Source organism: Melitaea cinxia, chromosome 19 (assembly GCF_905220565.1).
Source record: "Melitaea cinxia chromosome 19, ilMelCinx1.1, whole genome shotgun sequence".
Classification (NCBI taxonomy): Eukaryota; Metazoa; Arthropoda; class Insecta; order Lepidoptera; family Nymphalidae; genus Melitaea; species Melitaea cinxia.
Window position 1 is genome coordinate 7,622,701 of NC_059412.1, and position 23,798 is coordinate 7,646,498.

At 36.1% G+C, this 23,798-nt stretch overlaps 1 protein-coding gene across 1 annotated transcript in view; it reads right to left on the reverse strand.

The window, feature by feature from the left end:
• Positions 1 to 372: 372 nt before the first annotated feature.
• LOC123662969 (multidrug resistance protein homolog 49-like) overlaps positions 373 to 23,798 on the reverse strand; it is a 37,683-nt gene continuing 14,257 nt past the window's right edge. Inside the window, exons 2-24 of the mRNA XM_045597735.1 lie at positions 22,708 to 22,884; positions 20,556 to 20,601; positions 19,496 to 19,689; positions 18,696 to 18,840; positions 18,168 to 18,268; positions 17,603 to 17,774; positions 14,593 to 14,717; positions 13,876 to 14,065; positions 12,730 to 12,951; positions 12,152 to 12,393; positions 11,954 to 12,041; positions 11,538 to 11,746; positions 11,059 to 11,228; positions 10,488 to 10,750; positions 9,924 to 10,075; positions 9,674 to 9,788; positions 8,920 to 9,169; positions 7,128 to 7,323; positions 6,176 to 6,338; positions 5,566 to 5,760; positions 4,591 to 4,800; positions 2,358 to 2,504; positions 373 to 1,063 (exon numbers count right to left, since the gene is read on the reverse strand). Of these exons, the coding sequence (XP_045453691.1) occupies positions 821 to 1,063; positions 2,358 to 2,504; positions 4,591 to 4,800; positions 5,566 to 5,760; positions 6,176 to 6,338; positions 7,128 to 7,323; positions 8,920 to 9,169; positions 9,674 to 9,788; positions 9,924 to 10,075; positions 10,488 to 10,750; positions 11,059 to 11,228; positions 11,538 to 11,746; positions 11,954 to 12,041; positions 12,152 to 12,393; positions 12,730 to 12,951; positions 13,876 to 14,065; positions 14,593 to 14,717; positions 17,603 to 17,774; positions 18,168 to 18,268; positions 18,696 to 18,840; positions 19,496 to 19,689; positions 20,556 to 20,601; positions 22,708 to 22,868 (3,999 nt within the window). The 5' untranslated portion in view covers positions 22,869 to 22,884 and the 3' untranslated portion in view covers positions 373 to 820. The remainder of the gene's footprint in view (positions 1,064 to 2,357; positions 2,505 to 4,590; positions 4,801 to 5,565; positions 5,761 to 6,175; positions 6,339 to 7,127; positions 7,324 to 8,919; positions 9,170 to 9,673; positions 9,789 to 9,923; positions 10,076 to 10,487; positions 10,751 to 11,058; positions 11,229 to 11,537; positions 11,747 to 11,953; positions 12,042 to 12,151; positions 12,394 to 12,729; positions 12,952 to 13,875; positions 14,066 to 14,592; positions 14,718 to 17,602; positions 17,775 to 18,167; positions 18,269 to 18,695; positions 18,841 to 19,495; positions 19,690 to 20,555; positions 20,602 to 22,707; positions 22,885 to 23,798) is intronic.

Genomic DNA, 23,798 nt, shown 5'->3' on the forward strand with positions numbered 1-23,798 from the left:
TCACATGATTTTTATAAAGGCACAATTCAGCTATAATGATAACTACTTAAATTTGTATTTTTGTTAGAAATTAGTTAACACATGTATATACAACAAAAAGTACATAATACATAACAAAATTAAACTATTAAATATAATAAAATTTTAGACAGTATTAGACATAAAAAGCTGGAAATGATGTGTTTATGATGGAATTGGTCTTATTTATTTAAGAGGGAACACAAGTTTTTAAAGGCGACAAAAATTAAATTATTAAAATTTTTGGTATTAAACCTTTAAATTTTGGTCTTTTATAGGAAACTTAAAGATTACGTCTTTTACTAGAGGAATGTCAAGGATTTTGGTTTATAGGAATTAAAAGAAAACATTTTGTATTATCTACAGAAAATTATCATTTTAGGAAGTTTATACTAAACAGAAAAAGAATTGTTAAGTAATTTCATACAACTCCATTTTATAATTTATTTTTTAAATATACGAAACTATAAAGTTCAGAAATTGACTAGAAACCTTACCTTATAGTGTCATTATAATTAACAAAGTAGTAGACATATTTATTATTTTAATAACAATTCCATTTCAAACACTATTTCTTATTTTTTTTATTTGTATTAGCCTAAAGAAATAGACAAAATATTAGTAAAACGCTGCGGTGAAATGAACGCAAAAGGCACTATTTTAAAAACTTATTTTAGTTTCGAAAATATATTTTTTATTAAAGTTTTCTAATAATTTAAATTATTTTATTTTATTACTTATGGGCTAGTCGATTCTGTTACATATGACTAATATTTAAAATAAGTTTGTTAATTTAAATTACTTATGAAGTTACTCCATTTGGCAAATTTTCTTCCTCTGCTTCTTCCACGAAGCCACATTGTAGTTCGTACAGCCTTGCGTAGATTTTCTTCAGAGCGATTAGTTCTTTGTGAGTTCCCATTTCGGCGACTACTCCCTGGTCTATGACGCAGATGACGTCAGCGTTCTGTATGGTTGCAAGGCGATGGGCGATGATGAGACATGTTCTGCCTTCACTAGCTCTATCTAAGGCTTCTTGAACTACCTACAAGAAATAAAATGGAATATTTTAGTAGGTACATACAAAAAAGGCTTTTTTCTTCGATAGTCGGAATTTTATTCTTTGTGTCCATTAAAACCCGCGTTTTCGACGAAACAAAATCCCAAAATAAAAAGGATAATTTTTGGAAATTTGTGTGTACAGTGAAAGCATGCTATGTTTGCTGGAGCAGCGAATCTAATAATCTTTGAGTGTGTATTTCACAGCACTATCAAGAAAATATTTTTCGAGTGAGTATTTGTGGCCTCGTCCAGCGGCACACCCGTGAGGGAGTGACGTGCTAGTGAGTGTTGTGTGGGAGTGTGTTACCCGCTCGCTGTGCGTGTCGAGCGCGCAGGTGGCCTCGTCCAGCGGCACACGCGTGAGGGAGTGACGTGCTAGTGAGTGTTGTGTGGGAGTGTGTTACCCGCTCGCTGTGCGCGTCGAGCGCGCAGGTGGCCTCGTCCAGCGGCACACGCGTGAGGGAGTGACGTGCTAGTGAGTGTTGTGTGGGAGTGTGTTACCCGCTCGCTGTGCGTGTCGAGCGCGCAGGTGGCCTCGTCCAGCGGTACACGCGTGAGGGAGTGACGTGCTAGTGAGTGTTGTGTGGGAGTGTGTTACCCGCTCGCTGTGCGTGTCGAGCGCGCAGGTGGCCTCGTCCAGCGGCACACGCGTGAGGGAGTGACGTGCTAGTGAGTGTTGTGTGGGAGTGTGTTACCCGCTCGCTGTGCGTGTCGAGCGCGCAGGTGGCCTCGTCCAGCGGCACACGCGTGAGGGAGTGACGTGCTAGTGAGTGTTGTGTGGGAGTGTGTTACCCGCTCGCTGTGCGTGTCGAGCGCGCAGGTGGCCTCGTCCAGCGGCACACGCGTGAGGGAGTGACGTGCTAGTGAGTGTTGTGTGGGAGTGTGTTACCCGCTCGCTGTGCGTGTCGAGCGCGCAGGTGGCCTCGTCCAGCGGCACACGCGTGAGGGAGTGACGTGCTAGTGAGTGTTGTGTGGGAGTGTGTTACCCGCTCGCTGTGCGTGTCGAGCGCGCAGGTGGCCTCGTCCAGCGGCACACGCGTGAGGGAGTGACGTGCTAGTGAGTGTTGTGTGGGAGTGTGTTACCCGCTCGCTGTGCGTGTCGAGCGCGCAGGTGGCCTCGTCCAGCGGCACACGCGTGAGGGAGTGACGTGCTAGTGAGTGTTGTGTGGGAGTGTGTTACCCGCTCGCTGTGCGTGTCGAGCGCGCAGGTGGCCTCGTCCAGCGGCACACGCGTGAGGGAGTGACGTGCTAGTGAGTGTTGTGTGGGAGTGTGTTACCCGCTCGCTGTGCGTGTCGAGCGCGGAGGTGGCCTCGTCCAGTAGAAGCACGCGCGGGTTCCGCACGAGCGCGCGAGCGATAGCGATGCGTTGCTTCTGACCGCCCGACAACTGCGATGCGCGTGCACCGATGCGCGTTGAGTAGCCCTACAGATATTTTATCATATTCAAGGCTTTGCAAACATTCTCTGTGACGAAGTAATAATGTTTATGGTAGAGTTCAAAATGATAAAGTAGCCTCTTACTGAAAGGACAATGGCCAAAAAAAAAAACCCACGCTGAACAGATACAGGATGTAGCTTAAAATTATGGTAATATTGGGTGATGAAAATATATGATATCATCACCATCAAATTCGGTGGCTAAATGTGTGATATTGCTATTTTTATTTCATCAGGGATGATTTTTTTATCTTTAAGATATTTTCAATTTGGGTATCTCTGATGATGTAAATACGTTATTCAATCGTTTTAATATTGCTTCATGCAAGGCATCTGTTTGGTATAGGCGTACTGGACGTTATAAACGACGGGACGGACGATATTGTAATACTAATAATTATCACTTTTAATAGACTAAAAGAAGGAAAGTGGTTCCCAATTCGACTTTTATTTTTATATATGTTTGGGAATAACTACTTTGTATTTGAAACCATTTTATTGATTATTTGCGTTGAGTTCAGTATAGAGACATACAGCCTCTGTGGTCTAGTGGTTATAAAAAAAAACGTAAATACAGAAATATCTTTATTTTTATGTTTCTATATCTAACGTGACATACTCTAGGCTCAGAGCGGGATCTTGGAAGTTGTCTTCGTGCCTTGCCCACCCCAGATAATATAATACGCTCATTACATCGGCGCAGCTTCCCAGGGTTCTTTTACCATGGATACAACTACAATAGTATTCCAAAATGGAATGTCTCCCATCTCCTCTTTTATAAAACACATAAGTGTAACAGGTTTTTCTTCTTACGTGCCTGGACTGAATCCTGCATCTTATTAAAATATTGTTCTCTTCGTAACCTTCGAGTGCGACCAATTCTGGCTCTCTATAAACTTCGATTTCATATTCTCCGGTTCCTTTAATGTGCTCGCTGCAATAGGAGCGAGCGATTTTCACATGGTAAGTTCCAATACCAAACAATATCAAATCTTCTAGAGTTAGACGTGGGAAGTCCACCAAGTTTAGGTTGTCACCTTCCATTCGCAAGAAGACTGCTCTTTGCCTATTTAAATTATTTACCTCCACATAGTCTGCATTGTTATTAAACTGTGTTGTTAAACTTCTCAGTGTTGTTAAACTCTACTCTGTTCTCAGTGTTTTTAAACTCCAGTGTCGATGGGAGTGTAATAAAACGATTGAATAACGTATTTACATCATTAGAGATACCCAAATTGAAAATATCTTAAAGATAAAAAAATCATCCCTGATGAAATAAAAATAGCAATATCACACATTTAGCCACCGAATTTGATGGTGATGATATCATATATTTTCATCACCTAATATTACCATAATTTTAAGCTACATCCTGTATCTGTTCAGCCTGGGTTTAATTTTCATACTTCCATAAAGATATTTCTGTACTTACATTTTTTGTGTGATTTTCTTTTCATAAAGATATTTCTGCTCTTACATTTTTTTTTATAACCACTAGACCACAGAGGCTGTATGTCTCTATACTGAACTCAACGCAAATAATCAATAAAATGGTTTCAAATACAAAGTAGTTATTCCCAAACATATATAAAAATAAAAGTCGAATTGGGAACTACTTTCCTTCTTTTAGTCTATTAAAAGTGATAATTATAGTATTACAATATCGTCCGTCCCGTCGTTTATAACGTCCAGTACGCCTATACCAAACAGATGCCTTGCATGAAGCAATATTAAAACGATTGAATAACGTATTTACATCATCAGAGATACCCAAATTGAAAATATCTTAAAGATAAAAAAATCATCCCTGATGAAATAAAAATAGCAATATCACACATTTTAGCCACCGAATTTGATGGTGATGATATCATATATTTTCATCACCCAATATTACCATAATTTTAAGCTACATCCTGTATCTGTTCAGCCTGGGTTTAATTTTCATACTTCCGTGGCCATTGTCCTTTGAAACAATTTCACTTGGGTCAAATGTCGTAAACAAAAAAAAAAAAAATGACTATTAGCGATTAGATTACGCGAAAATGCCCGCAGAAAATAGAAATTTGGTTTACATCAGGTAAAGCAGCGATAAACGAGTGCACGTTTGCTGCCTTTGCTGCGGTGACAATCTCTTCGATCGGTACATTTCTGGTGTTGTCTCCGTAGGCGATATTCTCGGCAATAGTTCGGTCGAAGAGCACTGGTTCCTGTGATACTATGCTGAGGTTGCGACGTAGAGTTGTCAGTCGCATGTCGCTGACGATACTGTGATCATCTAGATACTGCAAGGAAAATTACTTTTATTATATAAAGAATGATATGAATTGTCAAGCTTATCTGATACAATAGGTAAATCAAAACTTCTAGCCAATCGTCCATTTTTTTTTTAGAGTTTACTCCTTAAAAATCGATTTTCATATAAGGCTACTGGTATGAAAAAAATATGAGGAGTTAAATCTACTAAACGAATGACTTTGGATGAACCCTATTGGGTTCTTTCATGTACCGTTTGATATAGTAATTATCTTTTTCTTAGATTAGTAAGGTTTTTTGTGCCTATTTAGACAGTCGAAATGAAGGAGTAAGCTTCAGTCGTGCGTCGGAGCTGACACGTACACTTTTTATTTCAGTTTTATTCTTACCCTCACTTGTCATACGGTAGTATCTCAAATAAATTGTTGTTTTAAAAACGTGCTTTTTCAAACTCGTGCATATTATATTTAGCAAAAACCTAAAATCTGTAAAGCTCTTGATCGTTTTAAGCACACAGCATTTTATTTCAATTGCTCGTACATTTCCATAAACAAGTTATAAGCATAGCTGTGAGTTATTTCAGTGGTATTCTTTCAAAGCTAAGATTATAATTTTGGCAGATCTTGTAACATTAACTTTTCCTGTGTCACATCTCACAATCTATTGTTATTATGGTACTTAGTGCGCTTAATTTACATACAAACATATATAAAATATATTTCGAAGATACTTTAGATACAGATATTACAAAAAGAATGAAATGAAAATTTTGATATAAAAATTCTAAAACTTACCACATTGCCGTCATCCGGATCGTACAGTCTCTGCAGCAGTTGTATGAGAGTAGACTTGCCGCAGCCGCTGGGCCCGACCAGAGCGACGCGCTTCCCGCTCGGTATCAAGAGGGAGAGACCGCGCAACACTTGCACTTCGCGACGAGTCGGATAGCGAAACTTTATGTTCTTGTATTGGATTTTGCCATTGGCCGTCTGTGAATTAGAGCGACTTGTTCAATATACAGTACATTTGTCTAAACTGATATTCGTAATACATTAGTCTAATATTGGGAATGTGTGACATTATATGTACTTATACCACCGGTATACGACGATACGTATCTGCGTGAGTGGTTATGTAATTCTGAGGATTTTCAAAGATAGAAAATTGACTGAACAGATGAAATTGTATTTATAAAGATATTAGCATCGTAACTGTTCGGCCATATCATTAACGAATAAAAAAAATAAGTTACTGATAAGTGATAACACTTCTGCTGCCATCATTTTTAGTAATGACCGAAGATATAAACTCGTATAGGCACGTGAAATATGCAATGAACTGAACGATGAATATAGGTAGATATGTGTGAGTGTACGGGTAACGGGACAGCTGTGCGGCACTCACGTAGGCCTCGGGCACGGAGGGCGCGTGCGTGCTGCGGACGCGCGGGCGGCGCGCCAGCAGCGTCATGACGCGGCCGGCCGCCAGCACCGCGGCGCCGAAGTTGGGCGCGAAGGCCAGCGCCTGGCCCATCATCCACGCGCCGAAGATCAGCGCCTCCGACACCCTAACAAAATGTTACTTCAGTAAAAGTAAAATAGTACAAAATAGGCGGCCTAAAAAAGAGAAAGAATATATCCGTTTTTTTTTTACGAACACCGATATTGCCTTTTTCCCTTAGTAAGGCAATCGAAGAATATTAACCCGGAATGCTGAATCTTTAAATACACCACTGGACTCATCAAGGAAGCTTTTCAAAACTGGACAGTAGCTCAAGAACTTTTAAAAAATGTCAGCAAACTAATTTTCTGCAAGTTGTAAGTTTGGTACGGCGCGGTTACTATTTTCGAAAAAACTATTTGTTCAATTTCGAACTCGTCGTGTTTAAAATTGAACCCTTCCTAAGCATGTTAACATCTTGCAAATGACGTACATTATTTGACCCCAGTTATTAGTATTAAACACCCTATTTTTATTAGTTTTAAATAATTATTTAGATTGATTCTGTTGCTATCATCAGTCATTATCATCAGAGCAGCCTAATACAGTCCACTGCTAGACATAGGCCTCCACAAGTTCGCACAACAATGGAGTGGACTCATGTGTTTTGCCCATATTGCCCTGTTGCTATCGTTCTGTTGCTATTTTTTGTATTAAAAAAAAATGCATAATTTCAAAATATCTCAAAATGACTTAGGTATCTACCAGAAGTCCCACATATCCCGCGACACGGCATATTTAAAGCAAAACAAATCGTTTATTTAAACATAGAAACCGAGCTCCAATCGTTTTGATGCCTAAAATTTGACTACAACACGTGGATAAACAATCCATTATCCGGTCCAATATCGCTCACTTGATGACGTCCTTGTAGTGCACGCGGCGCTCGGCGACCAGCACGCCGCCGTACCACAGCGACAGCGCGTAGCCGGCCACGGGCGCCGTCTGGCCGAACGCGAACACGGCGCCGCGCCAGCGCAGGCTGCGGCGCGCCGCCTGCCCCGCGCCGCCGCCCGCCGCGCGGTAGCGCGCCAGCGTGCCCTCCTCGCCGCCTGCCGCACACCGCCTACTGCTTTACACCGACTAGAGTGACCGCTGTACACTTATCTTTTTACTTACATGGACTTAGGGGACATCCATTAGTTACGTGAGCTCAGAATGCGAAGGGTGCATTGAAATCTTTTTTAAACTGAGGGGGCGGGGGGGTTAATCGCTAATCTTATCTCAACTTTAAAAAATATAAAATATTACAGAAGTTAAAAAAAATGGAGGGTAATAATTTTATTAATTATTTAGTTTTTTGATTTTATTTAATTTAAATAAATTAACTATAGTATACCTTAACAGCTTATTATTTTCCCGAATACTAAGAATAAATTTAGTTTAAAATATTCGGTCCAGTTAATCTCTTTAAGCCTCACCCAAGGGGAGAGGGGGGGGAGTCTACTAGTGATGCCAGTGTCGAGCTTTTTACTTCGATAGTCAATGCTTGGGAGGAGTCGCGTGATGCTTTAGGTGTATTTTGTGATTTATCCAAGGCATTTGACTATGTTCATCATAACACATTAATCAGGAAACAGTCACTATGGCATTAAAAATACCGCACTAAAACTTCTGAGATCTTATCACTAGATAGAGCTCAGAGGGTTGAAGTGAATGGTACTAAGTCGTCTGGGTCTCATATACAGATGGGGTTCCCACAAGGCTCAATTCTTGGTCCATTCCTATTCTTAATATACATAAACGACCTACCGTATTTAGTAGAGAAAAAGCATGAGATTGTATTCTTTGCTGATGATATTTCATTAATATTTAAATTACGTAGACAAGAAACCAACTATGACGATGTAAACAATGCCACTGGTTTAGTGTGAATAACTTACTTCTCAATAGTAAAAAAACTAATTTTATCAAATTTTCTGCTCCAAATGTAAAACAAATTGATATTCAACCAAAACTCAATGGTGATAAATTGAACTTAGTTAACTCAACTGTTTTTCTAGGAATCACCATTGATTCAAAGTTGCAGTGGGGACCCCATATCTGTCAATTGACGGATAGACTTGAGTTCTGCAGCGTACGCGGTTAAAGAATAAGGTTATTAACAGATGTCGATACAGCTAGATTAGTTTACTTCAGCTACTTCCATAGTATAATGTCTTATGGCATTTTGCTGTGGGGCAATGCGGCTGATATTAATCTTATTTTTATTCTGCAGAAAAGGGCTATCCGTTATATTTACAAAATGGGATGTAAGGTTGCACATAACACTGGGTATATTACCTAAGTTTATAGTGTACCCAATGTTAAGATATAAATTTTTTATTTTATTGTTTGATTTTTTTTGCTGCCTTAACTTTCTTTTATTATTGTCGAGTTTTTTTATTTATTTATATTATTATTTCTGTAATTGACATTATTTTGACTTTCGTTAAGTGTGTATATCACCTTATGACGAAATAAATGTTTTCATTTCATTTCATTTCTACACGAATCGGAAAACAACTCACGTAATTAACGGTTGCTCCCTTACTGCAATTATTATTTTTAATCACATTGAATTAAATCGGGAGTTTTAAAAATCGTGTTAACGTAGAAGTAAAAGCGTCGATAGAGCAGTTAGTACCAGAAATTAAAAAAAGACTTACAGAACGCGGAAACAGTTCGTATATTGGTGATAGCTTCAGTCGCTATGGTAGTCGCTTTGTTCGACGCCTCCCGTATTGTAGCTATCCCTTCAGCCAGAACTCGTCCTTCCAATACTACGGCTACTATGACCATGGGAACTGACACCAACGAGACCAGGGTCATTTCCCAAGTGTAATACATGGAGACAATTATACCGATGAGGATGGTGGCCGTTGCTTGCATTAGTGCACCGATGCGAGTACCGGTTGCCTGAAAAGGTTTGATTATCTCTTAAATTTACTAAAGTAATCTGTAAATATCTTACAACTGAGCAAAATATATTTCTCCTATATCGAAGAAAAGTCCAAGCTTAATCCTCTATGATACTCTGCTGTGGGATTATGGATAATTTCTATAACATAAACGAAATTTGTGTAACAATATCCGAGGAACAATGTTAGGATGACCTCAAAGACAAATGTCCAGTCCAGAAACAAATAATTGTGCAAATAAAAATTAGAGTCTAGAGCGGCTATTTTTACATTGAGATTTTAACCAAAAATAATGTGGGGAAATAATATAGTTTTTAGGGTTCTCGTAATGTTTTTGTAGTATGACAGTCGCAATAAAGATTTGTTATTAGCACTGATGAGTATTTATTATTACATTTGACGTGCGGTTTCTTTGTATCGTCATCGTGTCGCGATACGAGAAGTACTGAATGTTAATGTATGCAAATAATTATTTACTTGTAAATATTAAAACAATACATACGCCCTGTACAGCCGCAGCGTCCGAGGCAAGTCTAGCACACAGAGCTCCGACGCCGTTGACAGCGTCGTCGAACCAGCCTATTTCCTGCTTTAACATCGCTCTAAAAGCTGCTACCCTGAATTGGATTATTAATTTATACATTCATATATTTCCCAGCTCCCGAACCATACTCATTTAAGCTAAATAATTTACGGATATAGTTTTTCATATATCTTATATTTAACCTTATAATAAAAATAATTATAATTACCTTAGTCTAGCCGTAAGTCTTACACCTGTGACGTTAAAAACAAAGATTTGAAAGAAGATTCCTATGCCGGTATATAATCCGACTAGCAAGAAAAGTATAGCTATAATATTGGTACCATTACGTACGTAGACTTCGTCCTTACTTTCTAACAACTGAAATGGAAAAAGAAAACTTTTGACTTATGGTACTAAAATTCCAAAAAAGAAACATCTCATAACATTCACATTTATATTTCATAATGAATATTAAACATATTTCGGTAATAATATTTGATTGCAAATTTTATTTCAATACAAGTTGCTTTATTTTAATCAAAGTATTTTTTATCGATACGTCAATATATAGGATTCAGTTTTCTGCAAACCAACAAAACCTTCTCTACGTTAATGTGTAAAATTTTAAAGTAAGCTCACAAATTTTATTTACAAGTTCTACTGTTGGTAGTGTCTCATTATTTTATATAAGAATAACATGACATTTTTTACTTTTGAGATTATATAATTCAGATTATCTTCATTAAATACCATATTATAACTACTTTATATTATTTGTTTTTTTACTTACACCATATGTTTCACCAAAAAGTATAGCAAAACACGGAAACGAAGAACCAACAGCGATGGCAGCAATAATTCCAACAGCCATTAAATATTTTTCCGGTTCACAAAGTTTCAAAATTTCCCAAGTCGTAGGTTCGTATTCTTTTTCTTCCTTTTCTTCAACTACAACACTATCTTCTGAACCTGAATCCTCTTCATCGATCGAGCTACTCTTCATTGAATCGAGGGAAACCATTTTTTGTAATTTCGATCTTCTAATTTTCGCATCTGTATTTGGATCAAAGTTAGCTGTGAATGTTTAATGGTTAAAGTTTTAGTTCTACGGTAGAAAACCTATCTGAAAAAAAAGTGCTATCATTTTCACGTTAATGGTTATGAAAGTGCGTACTTGGGTTCTTTTTATTGTGAAATTTTTAAATTTCTTTTGTTTGTCCTGTGACTTGTAACAAACGGTGGCTTTAAAAGCAGGCATTTGGTTAGTGCGTTTGTAGCTGTGTAGATTTTGAAATATCCGTAGATTACAAATATTTCAGCAGTTTATTCACATAAAAACAATTTTAACTCTTAATACTTACGATTAGTTGTGTTGTCTGTATTTTCACTAGGCGCAATGCTTGGTTCGTTTTCTAATACCAATTGATAGTAATGACCCCTTAGATTTAAAAGTTCTTCGTGAGTTCCTTCTTCTACTACTTCGCCCTTTTCAATAAATACGATTCGATTGGCATTTAAAACAGTTGCTAACCTAAAAGGTGATATTTTCAAAACTTTTATTTTACCACTGGACTTCTTACTATTTATATCTAGAAGTTCATTTTGATACACATAAAATTAAAAATTAGTACCACAATTTACAACATAGTTATTTTATAATATATTATCTTTATCCTAAACTGCCAAAAACGTGGAAAATATTTTTATATGTATTTACCAAAATCTTCATAGATTATCGTGTCAAGTAAATCAATAATCAAAATCTTTTGATTTACAATATTATAGAATTGAACCTAAAAGTATTCCAGTTTTTTTTTTTAATAATATTATTTTAATCTACCTGTGGCTAACCATAATTGTAGTTCTTCCATGCGCAGCCGCATCTAAAGCTCTTTGAACTTTTGCTTCACTTTGCGAGTCGAGAGCGGATGTTGCCTCATCAAGAATAAGAATCTTCGGCTTTCTGACTAAAGCTCTTGCTATTGCTATACGTTGTTTTTGTCCGCCAGATAATTGGGCGCCTCGTTCTCCGATTAAAGTATCGTATCCCTGTTTATTATAATTTTATTTATTATTTTCAAGAAAATCGGTAGGTAAATAGGAACACTTGTCTTGTTGTCTTCTTCATCTCATTCAAAATGTTACTAGACAGTTATGAACTACTGGGAGTGACTTTGATAAGTACCTAATTATAATTTTTTTTACTTAACATCAATATGCAAGTTTTTACTTGTATTTCAATAAGGGAATACTTACGTCGGGTAAATTCCTGATGAAGCTGTGACAGTATGCTTGTTTGGAAGCTATAATGATTTCTTCGTCTGTGCAAGACGGGTTGCTCATACTAAAAAAATATACTACTTTTTACTATATACAGTTACTATTATTATAGTGACTATTACTACTAGCTACGGAACATTTAGCTCAAAGTATCATAATATACATAATACATACCGAATGTTCTCCTTAATAGTACCAGCGAATAAGACAGGTTCCTGTCCAACAACAGCGACATGGTTCCTGAAGTGCCTTACATTGATATCTCTTAAATCGTTTCCGGATGCTGTGACAGATCCCGAGTCAGGATCATACATCCTTTGTAGAAGTTGAAGTACAGTGGACTTGCCGCTACCACTTGCACCGACAAGAGCGACCGTTTCGTTATTATTTATCTTCAAACTTAGTCCGTTTAGAACCTGTTTAAATGTTTTTTGTTTTATTACCTATTTTATCTAAGTATTTAAAAGTAAAAATAGGTTAATTTATGGCTAATTTTATACTACTTTTGTTATAAATGAAAGTGATTAGTTAACATTCTTATGTTTGGATTTATAGGAAATAATATTCAAGATGTGATAAAAATTTGCGAATTATTTTATTTTGTATTATATTCGCATTTCTATTGCTATAAACACACGCAGTACTAATAATTATAGACCAAAAATACAAGATTGGTAAAAAATCCTACAGAAATTTTTCAAGATATCATCTTGAAGAATTATATATCATTTAAAGAATTAATGAAAACTTACCTGGACATCAGGTCGAGCTGGATACCTAAAGTACACGTTTTTGAGTTCCATATCTCCTTCTAGCACCGGTTTACTACCTTCTTGCGACAGACTGTCTATGGTCGGTTTTCTATCAAGTACTGCAAAAATTGCTCCAGCGGAGGCTCTGGCGCTCGTTATTGCTTCAAGATGTGGTGCCGTAAGGCCAACATTTTGAGCGCCTTGGAGAACACTGAAGAAAATCTGAGAGAAAAGGTGGATAGGTGTAAGAAATGAAGAAATTTATCGACTAGCCAGTATATCTGTCAGCTATTTAACAATATAAACATATTAACAGCTAGCAGAATATCAAAATCCATCGTATTATACGAATTTCTAAAGACCAGAAAGGTCAACACGGTAAGACTCTGACAGTATATTGCATGTTTAATATAATCGGTGATTTCCACAAGGGCCGTAGCTGTAATAACCCTTACGGAACCGGACTAATAAGAATTTAGGAAATAATTCGATCAAAAAAATTAAGTTAGCTGTTGATGGACAAGACGCTCTAAAACTTTGGCCAGAAAAGGGACATTAGTTATTGGGCGTAAGTCGAAAAACATAGAAGAATTAGTTTTTGTAGGTAGGGGAATAATTAGAGCATCTTTCCAGCAGGTAGAAAAGGTATTGAAATTTAAGGATTCGTTAAAAATATGGGTTATGACAGAAACGACGGAATTGATTATAGGAATGATCATATTACGGCTGATATTATCAAAGCCCAACGCATTAGAACTAACAGCTAATATGCTCTTCCTAAAATCACTTGACAATTGAGTGCAAGTAAAAATTTACGATAGATGAGGAGTTTCAACGGCAAAAAGGTAACTAATAGTATCGGATTTGATTTCATTGTCTACACTGTAAGTTTTACTTCATCTACCACTGTAAACTCTACAGTGATGGCTGAAGTAAAATTCTTACTGTGCTTATTGAGATAAAAAGAATTTGAAGGCGTGTATTGTTAGATTTTGTCAACGAGTGTCTTTAATAGTTCCCAAATTTTTCAAGGATCGTAGTAAAATCAAGAAACAATTTAAAATTCCTATATTTAAAAATTAGGTATATAACAATGTACTTTTGTGTTTTCCGGCAACCTTACGATTAAAAAGACAACATACTTACAATCATTAATACTGCTGGTGTATAAACCGGGTTTTCTTCATGCCGACTGTCCAAAATTAACCCAACTCCATACCAAAACGCTAAAGCGTATGTCGCATAAATGATAAGCCACATGAACCCGCTACCTATACCCGAATATATACCCTTTTTAATACCGGTTTTCTTAGCTGGATCCAAACGTTTCTGATACCTGTAAAATGTGGCAAGTTCAGGGTATGCATATTTCTAAATATTATAAACGTAGTTTTAACGATAGCATGACCGATGTTTAATTTAATCACCTATATCACCTTACTGCTGGGTATAGCCCACTTTCTTCGTTTAGGAGTAGGGTAAGTATCTATTTATCTAACTTAAAGTAGCTATAAATGCGAAAGTTATTATGAATGGATATATGGAAAAAAAATTATATATATTTTTTTGCAATAACCCTAAAACTCATAATCTTGAAATAGAAGTTGTGCGTGTGATTATATCTGCGCAGCACACCTATCATAAAACGAAAAAAATAATAATATAAATTAGAGATATGACTGACTAATATATAAAGCCGTTATTTTGAAATCAAAGAACGTAGGCATATTTTATACTTCATGCCAATCATGATACCGATACTCATAATAATTGATTTATGCTGATAAGCATCAAAACAACATGTGATCCAAGTTAAATTAAATGCGGACCAAAATGATATAGAAAAGTCAATAATTGACAAACCTGTTTATTTCTTTTTCTTCGCCACCAAACGCTACGACAGTTCGAATCGACGATAAAACCTCCTCGGCGATGACACCGGCCACGCTGTACGCTTTCAACTCTTGAGATGTTAACGATGATTGAACCTTTTATTATATTATTTTATTTTATTGATTTTATTTATTTATTTTGTTTCAGACATAAGTAGTCCATATCTTAATGTTAGTATTACAAAAACAACTTATATCTAATGTTAGTAAATCAATATAAATATGAATAGAAGTAAATAAAGATATCAAACAACAAATAAAATCAATACAAATCAATAACAAGCAAAAGTAAAAGTAAAAGTAATAGCTATCTGGACACGACCCTCGTCAGTCAGAATGTAGCCGTATCCAGTGGCGCAGTATTGCTGAGTCCCAGCGGTCTGCCAGTGCACTCAGAATGCTGTTCGAGCTGGTTCGTAGCCTCCGGAGCATGGATGCACACCTCTTACGAATAATAGCCTTAAAGCGCGCCTCGTAGTAAACATTTCGGAGGCACTGCAGTAACGCGGCAACTCGAGCAGCACTCTGAATGCATTGTTGTACTGGACTCTCAGGGCGTTGTACGCACGCTGCGTATACCTGACCCAAAGGCTGCAGGTGTAGAAGGATTGGCAATATGCCTTAAACAGAGTTACTTTTACACTATCAGTACACCTTGCAAACCTTCGGGCCAGCATGTTGCAGCGCACGGCCAGTGCCCTGCGCTCTCGCTCCACATCCTCATCATCACTGAGGTTGTCCGAAACCCAGTGACCCAGATACTTAAAACGTTCTACTCTATTTAAAGCAACACCTCCAAGATATAAAGGTGGCACATTCGCATAGACTTTCTTGCCGGCCTTAAACACTAGGAGTTCACTCTTCTTCGAGTTACATCTGAGTCCCTGGGCCTCAGCGTACCTTTCACAAATCCGCATTAATTTGCGCAGTGCACCTATAGACGGGCTTAACAGTACCATATCGTCAGCGTAACTGATGTTATTTACGCAGACGCCCCCGATATGACAGCCAATGTTGCTATTTCTAAGTTCGGCAAGCAGCCCGTTCATATAAAGGTTAAACAAACGAGGAGAGGTCAAGCCCCCCTGTCTAACCCCACATTCCAACCCGTACATTTCTGAGTGCGTGCCCGCCCACTTTACAACATTCCGTTGGTTGTAGTACCAGTATTCTAGCACAGATGCAACCTCGCAGGGTACAGCAGTCTCCTCCCTTAATTTTGTCCAGAGCACATCATACCGTATTGTATCAAAAGCTTTTGATAAATCCAGAAAACAGGAATATACTGGAGTTTTTCTAGCTGTATAGTACTGTACAGTCTGCTTGAGGCATAGAATGGCACTCTCTGTAGAAAGACCCGGTCTAAAACCAAATTGGGAGTCTTGAAGCTTAATATGCCCCTCTAACTGCTTATCAAGCAGACTGTCCAGTACCTTAGCTATGACCGTAGCGAGTGAGATTGGTCTATAGTTGGACACATCAGATACATCCCCTGTTTTATTTTTCAATATAGGTACTACTATGGTGTACATAAGACCCTCCGGCAGATAACTGTGACTTATACACAAGTTAAAAAACATAGCGAGAACTCTAGACAAGTCAGGCTCTGCATACTTCAGTTGCTCAATACTGAGCCCATCGTGACCGGGTGACTTACCTCGTACCATCTGACTTACGACCCTCTTTACATCGTTAGCGGAAAATCTAACGCTTATTGACTTCGGTTGCACAGTATTGAGCATCCGAGTACCGGAGCTGCTCGATAGATCAACCTTGAAATGCTGTCTAAAAAAGTTTGCTATATCACGGGGTTCGTGAAAGCCAGCAACGCTCGCAGGGCGGCTATTTGACTTAGGATTCAATTTGTTTGTTTTCTTCCAAAATTTACTAAAATTTTTACTTGCGTGATGTTGCGCTATAATATCTAACTTTATTTGATTTTCATTTTCCTGACACAATTTTAATTTTGACTTAAAAACCCGTCTGCTTTCCCTCATCTCCTCGTAAACCGATCCCCCCTTTGGCTTACCCATAAGAAGCCAATTTTGATAGAATAATCGTGCCTTCCTGTGAGCGTCACTGACATGCATATTCCATATTATATTATTATATTAAATTATTATATATTAAATTATTATATATCCATATTATATTATTATATTAAAAATGTATAATTTATTTTTATTTATATAAGTAGGTAAGCGTTCTTTTTAGTCGTAGTGAGTTAGTAATTTTAAATTACAAGTTCTGTACCTAATTATTATAAACTAAGTCCACTTTTTTTATTTGTCGTATTTTGTTAATTGAAATAAATTGACATATTCGTAAAATAATATTAAAATAAGTGTTTTCATTTTTTTTATTGTTACTAAAAACCTTATACGGAAATGCATTCCAAGAAATATTAAACAACATAAGCAATAAATTTGTATTTATTTAGATTTTATGTTATTCAATGTAATTATATTTATTTTAAGAAATATCTTAAGGCTGCTTTGCATAAAAAATATGTTTCTTTAATAAGTTTATTATTGAGGTTATTATTTATTATTATAATTATTTATTGTTATTCTTTATAATAACTTTTTTTGTGAATAGTAATAATATTATCTCACGCAATTTTTACCCGTGAATTTCGATATTCTATAGACTAATTGACCTGTATACTAATAGTTTTATAACAATAAAAGTCATAAAATGTTAATTAGCCGTGCAACCTTTAGGAAAATAATTGCGATATTTCTCAAAAAAAAAAAAAAAGAAAAAGATTTTAATTTACATCGACAAGTTTAGTACAATACACATCTTTATATACCTATACAAATATGCATGCAGGACTTAGATTCAGGTTGGGAATTGGGAATCGAATCCACAACCTCCGGAGCAGAAAGTTCCAAAGGCCACTGCAAACTGTGCCAACGGGCTAGTCAATAAGTGATCATGTGTATAGGGTTAATAGTAGCAAAAACAAACTGTCTCACCTTAGCCACAATTGCAGTAGTAGCGATGATGATAGGGGCGCAGGAGAGTATGACGAGCGTTAGTTCCCATCCGTAGACACAAGATATTATGACAGCGGTCACGAATGACATCACGAGGTAGATCAGCATAGGAACCTTTTCACCGATTCCTTCACGGTACTTTTCTACGTCACTTAAAGATGAAACGTATGTTTTTATTATCATTTATTTATACTTTATAGTACACCCTAACTACGTGTTATACATTAAACATATTTTAAGATTGTTACAGATTGTGTAGTACAAGGTGTGGACATACGACTATTTAGCCATTTCTTCCAGATATACAATTTCAGTTATAGTCATTAAAATTTCAAATGCATAAAATAAAATATGAACTTAGTGTTAAGCACTGTCCTTCGCTTCTCTAAAACGTAAAAAATAAAAAGTGAAATATTATTATACTACTAATTACTACACTTCCTCTTTACAAAATAAGATTTTTCAATTACATAATGTAAACGAAAATTATCAAAGTATATAATTATGTATATATAAAAGTTAAAGATTCAAACTGGGAGCTTACTCTGAAACTTTAGTGGCGAAATTCATCGAAGTATTGAGGTCGTACCACGTGATATCTTGACGTAGGACGGCTTTTAAAAACTTTTCTTTTACTCTTTCGATCTGAAACATAATTAGGTAATGAAAAAAAAGCAAAACCTACTAAATTATAGTTGATTGCTTATTAAATCGTTTATTTTTTATTCTAATGCCTGTTTTTTTGTCTATATAAAATTCTCATTTTCAAGTTTTCAAATTCATAAAATAAGCTACTACTAGTGGAATTTTGGTTCCAGCTAATATAATGTTTTAGATATGACTCTTCGCGCGGCACAAAATCACATTATTAATTTCATACAGTGTGTACTGTACTCAATCCGCTTTGTGACAGTAGCTAGTTCATCCATTACTACATTTGGCTGCTTTTTAGACTAGTTATTAAATTTATTTCAATAGCAGTTAGAGATAGTCAGTAATAATGTGTGTCAGTATTCTCAGTTTAATTCTATGTGTAACCAATTATTGGTTATCATAAAATAATTCAAATTACCTGTTTGAGTGCAGTGTAATTAAACAGGTCTACGCTGATGGCCCCCACAAGGAACTGTAACACGGAGAACACGGTGCAGCCGATACCAAATGCTTGAGAATCTTCTATTAGGGCCAGACGATTCTCTTCTCGACTTGCGTTTGTACTGTTCCAGTTATGGGTTGATCATAGTTGGAGATATAAATAAATTATGTTAAAATTATTATACCTTCGACAGTGTGACTTGGGCGTGTGTTTTTAAATTAGGTGATTTATATTATATTATTTTAAATTCAAAGTGAAACACAAAATTGATAAAAAAAAAAAAATCCTTTTTGACTTTTTTACTATTTGTTTTTTTTGTTCTTATTATTTGAATAGTTATATAGTCTCTATCAAACAATTTTCCAGCTAAACTAGCTGTTTAGTAACTGGAAAAGCCGTAAAATACCAAGAATTGTTGTAATTATTGGTTCCAAATGATGAAACGTTGGCGCAGCGGTCACAACACTGGCTGTTACGCTTGTACTTTGTATTTCAAACATTTGTATCGGGCATGATGTCTTGTCGGGATGTATGTCTTGGTCTGAACGTTTGTGTTTAGTATTGTGTGTGTTTTGGCCGTTGAGTGTGAATCGTTCATTTAAAACAAAAATTGATATTCAAATACAATTAACGCACAAATACTAGTTGTTATCAATATTGTTAGTATAAACACATCGACTGTCGCGAAATTACTAACTGTTGTAAACTACTATAAAATACCTAAAAAGCCTACGAGGGCTACAAAAACATTGTTGCTCAGTTGAAAGTCAACTTACAGAATCCTGCCTCCGCCGAACCACGCGATCGTAAGCGTTGATGTCGATGTTCCATTCATCACAGTGCGGTCTATCAGTAGGGAAGTGAATTCGCCGTAGATAATAACGCCAACGGGCACGAACAGGCCGTTTAGCGAGGCGAATATCACGCCAGCGAATAGCAATACGAACTCCCATGGTTTAGCGAATCTGTACTGTATTGAAGATAATGATTTAAATGTGATTATTATTAACACATAATAAATTTAGTGATTAGAGTTGCGTAAAATAAAATTAAGACAATCCGTTTGAGTTTATTCCATTTCGAAAGGTTGAATTTCAATTGATATGTTTTCGGATATTCCCTTTAACAGAAACTATTAAAAAATTTCAACAAACTTTGAAAATGTATCATCATCATCGTCATCATCATAATTTCAGCCTATTGCAGTTCCTTACTGGACATAAGCCGTAACAAGTTCGCGCCAAAAATGGTGTGAACTCATGTGTGTTGCCCATAATAACCACGCTGGGCAGGCGGGTTGGTGACCGCAGGGCTGGCGTTGTCGCACCGAAGACGCTGCTGCCCGTCTTCAGCCTATTTCAAAGCCAGCAGTTGGATGGTTATCCCGTTATCGGTCGGTTGCTGTGTGGCTACGGCATTCAAGAATACAGCCACCCCCTCTCTTCTCGTGGCGACTAAGGGATAACACAGTTTCATTACCACCTTGGAACTTATAAAGCCGACCGATGGCGGGATAACCATCCAACTGCTGGCTTTGAAAATTCAAAGAACTCTAAATGTTTCGAAATTATTATAGCCGTATTTATTAAGTACTTTCTATCTATTAGAAATTTCGTAAAATTGGCCTGACCTAATGAAATTTGGTTTTGGTTCTTTTAAGTGCTCTCATAAGTTATGATATGCAAATTCCACGTTTTGTTACTTAAAATAAAGAGAACTAATTTTAAGTTTACCCACACACACTCACACACACACACACACACACACACACCTCACACGCTTGCTATCAACTAAATCTAGCTAATATAACAAATCATAAATACAAACTATACTTACTAAACTAAACCAAGAGACTGCGCTAGTTTGAGCATTAGGATCCGCACTGAAATAAAATTATTAAATTAATGACACGTTATGATACAATAAGCAAAACTCGATGGATTGTCTACTGAGATATGATGTTGGGTGTGAGACTGTGAGCTACATGAAAAGCGCAAACATGATCGGCTTCGATTCGTACCGTTTAGAAGATGCCATTTCCAACTGTTAAGCTATAAAATATCCTTGCGCTGCTAAACAGATCATTAATTTTGTATATTAATTTTCGCAATCTGATATTAGGTACATAATATTAAAAAATATAATTCCAATAACATCAAATAATAAAAGAATACCTACAACTAGGTTTTATACTCATACGTAGTTTATGAAAAAATATATACATCTACATTTTTTATTGCTTATAATTAAAGAAGTAGGTATTATAATCATTCGTATCAATGTATAATTAAGGCGCGTTGGCGCAACGGTCACAGCGCTGGTTTATGGCTGTTGCGCTGGCGGTTGCGGGTTCGATACTCGCACATGGCAAACGTTTATATTGGCCATACAGTTGTTTGCCATGGTCTGGGCGTTTGTGCTTGTGTATTGTGTGTGTTTCCAGACCCCCAACACAGGAGATAATCCTACTGGGGGTCGTTGAGTGTGAAGCGTTTATTTATTTATTTAAAATTAGTTTTTGAATTGTTTTAAATAAATAAATACGTATTTACAAACAATTTTTCATGACAGAGTTATAAGATAGCTTGGAATCAATTTTATTCAAAGCAGTTATTAATCACGAAGCTTATTCTATTTTACTATCCATACTTTGAAATACTCTCTTAACAGGTACAAGTCACAATACATCGCAGAGTTTTCCTTCTACAAAGCGAGAGATAAAAAACATAAGCGATGTAGCCTGAAAAAAAACAAAACGCGTTCTAATTGTAAGTTACTGTTGTTTAACGAGAAATACTCCCTATAGTTAAGTTTTAGAGTTGATTGGATTAAGCAGTTCATACAAAGAAACACTATATGGCGAAAATATTTTTCTTTCCGTATTTTGAAGGTTTGTAATGAATAAACTCAAAAACTCAGTCTCAATTCAGCCTATTGCAATCCACTGCTGGACATAGGCCTCCCCAAGTTCGCGCCAGGCATTCCGTTTTTCCGCGTTCTTCATCCAGCTTACACACATGCAATGTTACGTAGATCGTTAGTCCAAAAACTAATGGATCGATTTTATAAAATTCTTTGACCGTATGATTTGACCTTTGTTATAACTAACTGACTATATTTTAATGGATGAAAACGAATAACCATAATCGTGTAATCATGTAAAAATTGTAAAGTCTATCAAGACAGATACGACCTATACAAACTAAGTATATTGTTAAATTAAAACTTCTCTTGAATGTTGTTCAAAAATCTTAAATTAAATAACCCGTATTTAGTTGTTCTCATAAATTGTTTAATAATAATTTGATATTTTAACAATTTTATTGTAACACAAAGGAAGCGGTGCTCGTGTGAGAGTCATTTGAAAATCCGTGTGTTAAAAAATTACGTGTATCATCAATATCGTGTTCAATGCCGGTCAGTTAAACAATTCAATAATTTATCAAATTCGAGCGAGTATAAGAAAGTCATAAAGAAAGTTTTGATAAAAAAGCTACGAGAGAAAGAGAACTAAAAAGAAGATACATAAAAACAGCATGAAGACGAACGTTTTATATTATCTTTGTATTATTGTTAGAAGTCACAAACAACATTAATCTCAACACTTGAATGAACGCCAAGTTTTTTTGATTGAAGTAAGAAAATATTTTCTGCAAACCTTTGCCACTTGAAAAAAATAATAGGAGGATATATATATTATCCGCTATAATATATAAACTCTTTATTTTATTGCTGGACATCGTAGAACCTATTGAGTAGATTTTAAAAAATATGACTAAATAAACCCGTGCGAATCGTCTTTATAGATTGATTGCAACGGAGGTTCCGTTGTCAATGTTTTCGTAGTCAATGCTTTTAACAAAAAAGAAAAACATTACAACAACAATAACTATATAAATAAATGTAATAATATTATATCTTTATATAATGTAAATATGTATAATATAATATTTAAACACATATTTTAATTTATTTAAAGTTAACTTACCCTTGCTCCTTGAACTCCCTTTCCGCTATGAAAGCAGACTGCTGGGCGAGAGAGCTGATCGTTAGCGAGTTCTGTCGGAAGCTGAGGGTCAGCGCCGGCCGCTGTGAGCCCCTGCGCCCAGAGAACCTTGTGACGCTCCTTGACGACTCATTTCGTTTCATTCTCGTGTTATCCGCTCTGTAAGTTAAATTATCGTCTAAATAAAGTAAGGTAGATACAGCATGAGCTTTAGATAATAAAGTCGTCAGCCTATTGAAGAATTTTTGAATATTCAGGATTTAAACAAAAACATACATTAAAAATAAAGAAATAATAACTATTACTATTATAAATTAATATTACTGCTACATAGCTTTTGAATCGAGGAATGAAATGAGTTTAATAGTTTGTTCTTCAATATAGCTAGGTTATCTGCAAAGATGTCTAATGACTCGTTTTTGACTGTAAATTCTCTGTAGAGCCTACTCATTCTAGGTATGAGGGAATAATAACCGAGGTTTGTTCTCTGAATTTTATAAGCAAATAGTAAAATGGGATATCGTAGTATGCGAGAGGTATACGTTAATTGAAATTTTGCTCAGGAGTTCTGAACTATCCACAGTTCCATTCACTAATTTGTGTAAGGAAACCATATCAAGTGTTTGAAAGTGAGTTTAACCGAAACTTACTCGTATTTAGCCGCGAGTAATAGTGCACTTTTTTGTCCTGTCCAATAGAGTAAAATTGCGTAAGCCGTCGTCTCTGTATACTTTCGAGTCTAGCTTTTATAGGTCTGGTAGTTAGGGTTCCAAATGGGCGTTACATATTTTAGCTTACTCCTTACTAATGTAGTGAATAATTTTTTTTTTAATATTTTTATTCATTTAAAAGTCATTTGTGTTAAATTATTTTGTATACTTTCCAATCTATTTTATTGGGTTTGGTAGTATGGGTTCCAAATGGGCGTTCCATATTCGCAATAAATTATTCGTCTAATAAACTATTTTATGTTTTTATTTATTTAAAAGTCATTTGTGTTAAATTATTCAAATAAATTAGCAGAGACATTGACGACACCGTTGGTGTAGTTTGCAGTGGCCCTGCTTTCTGCT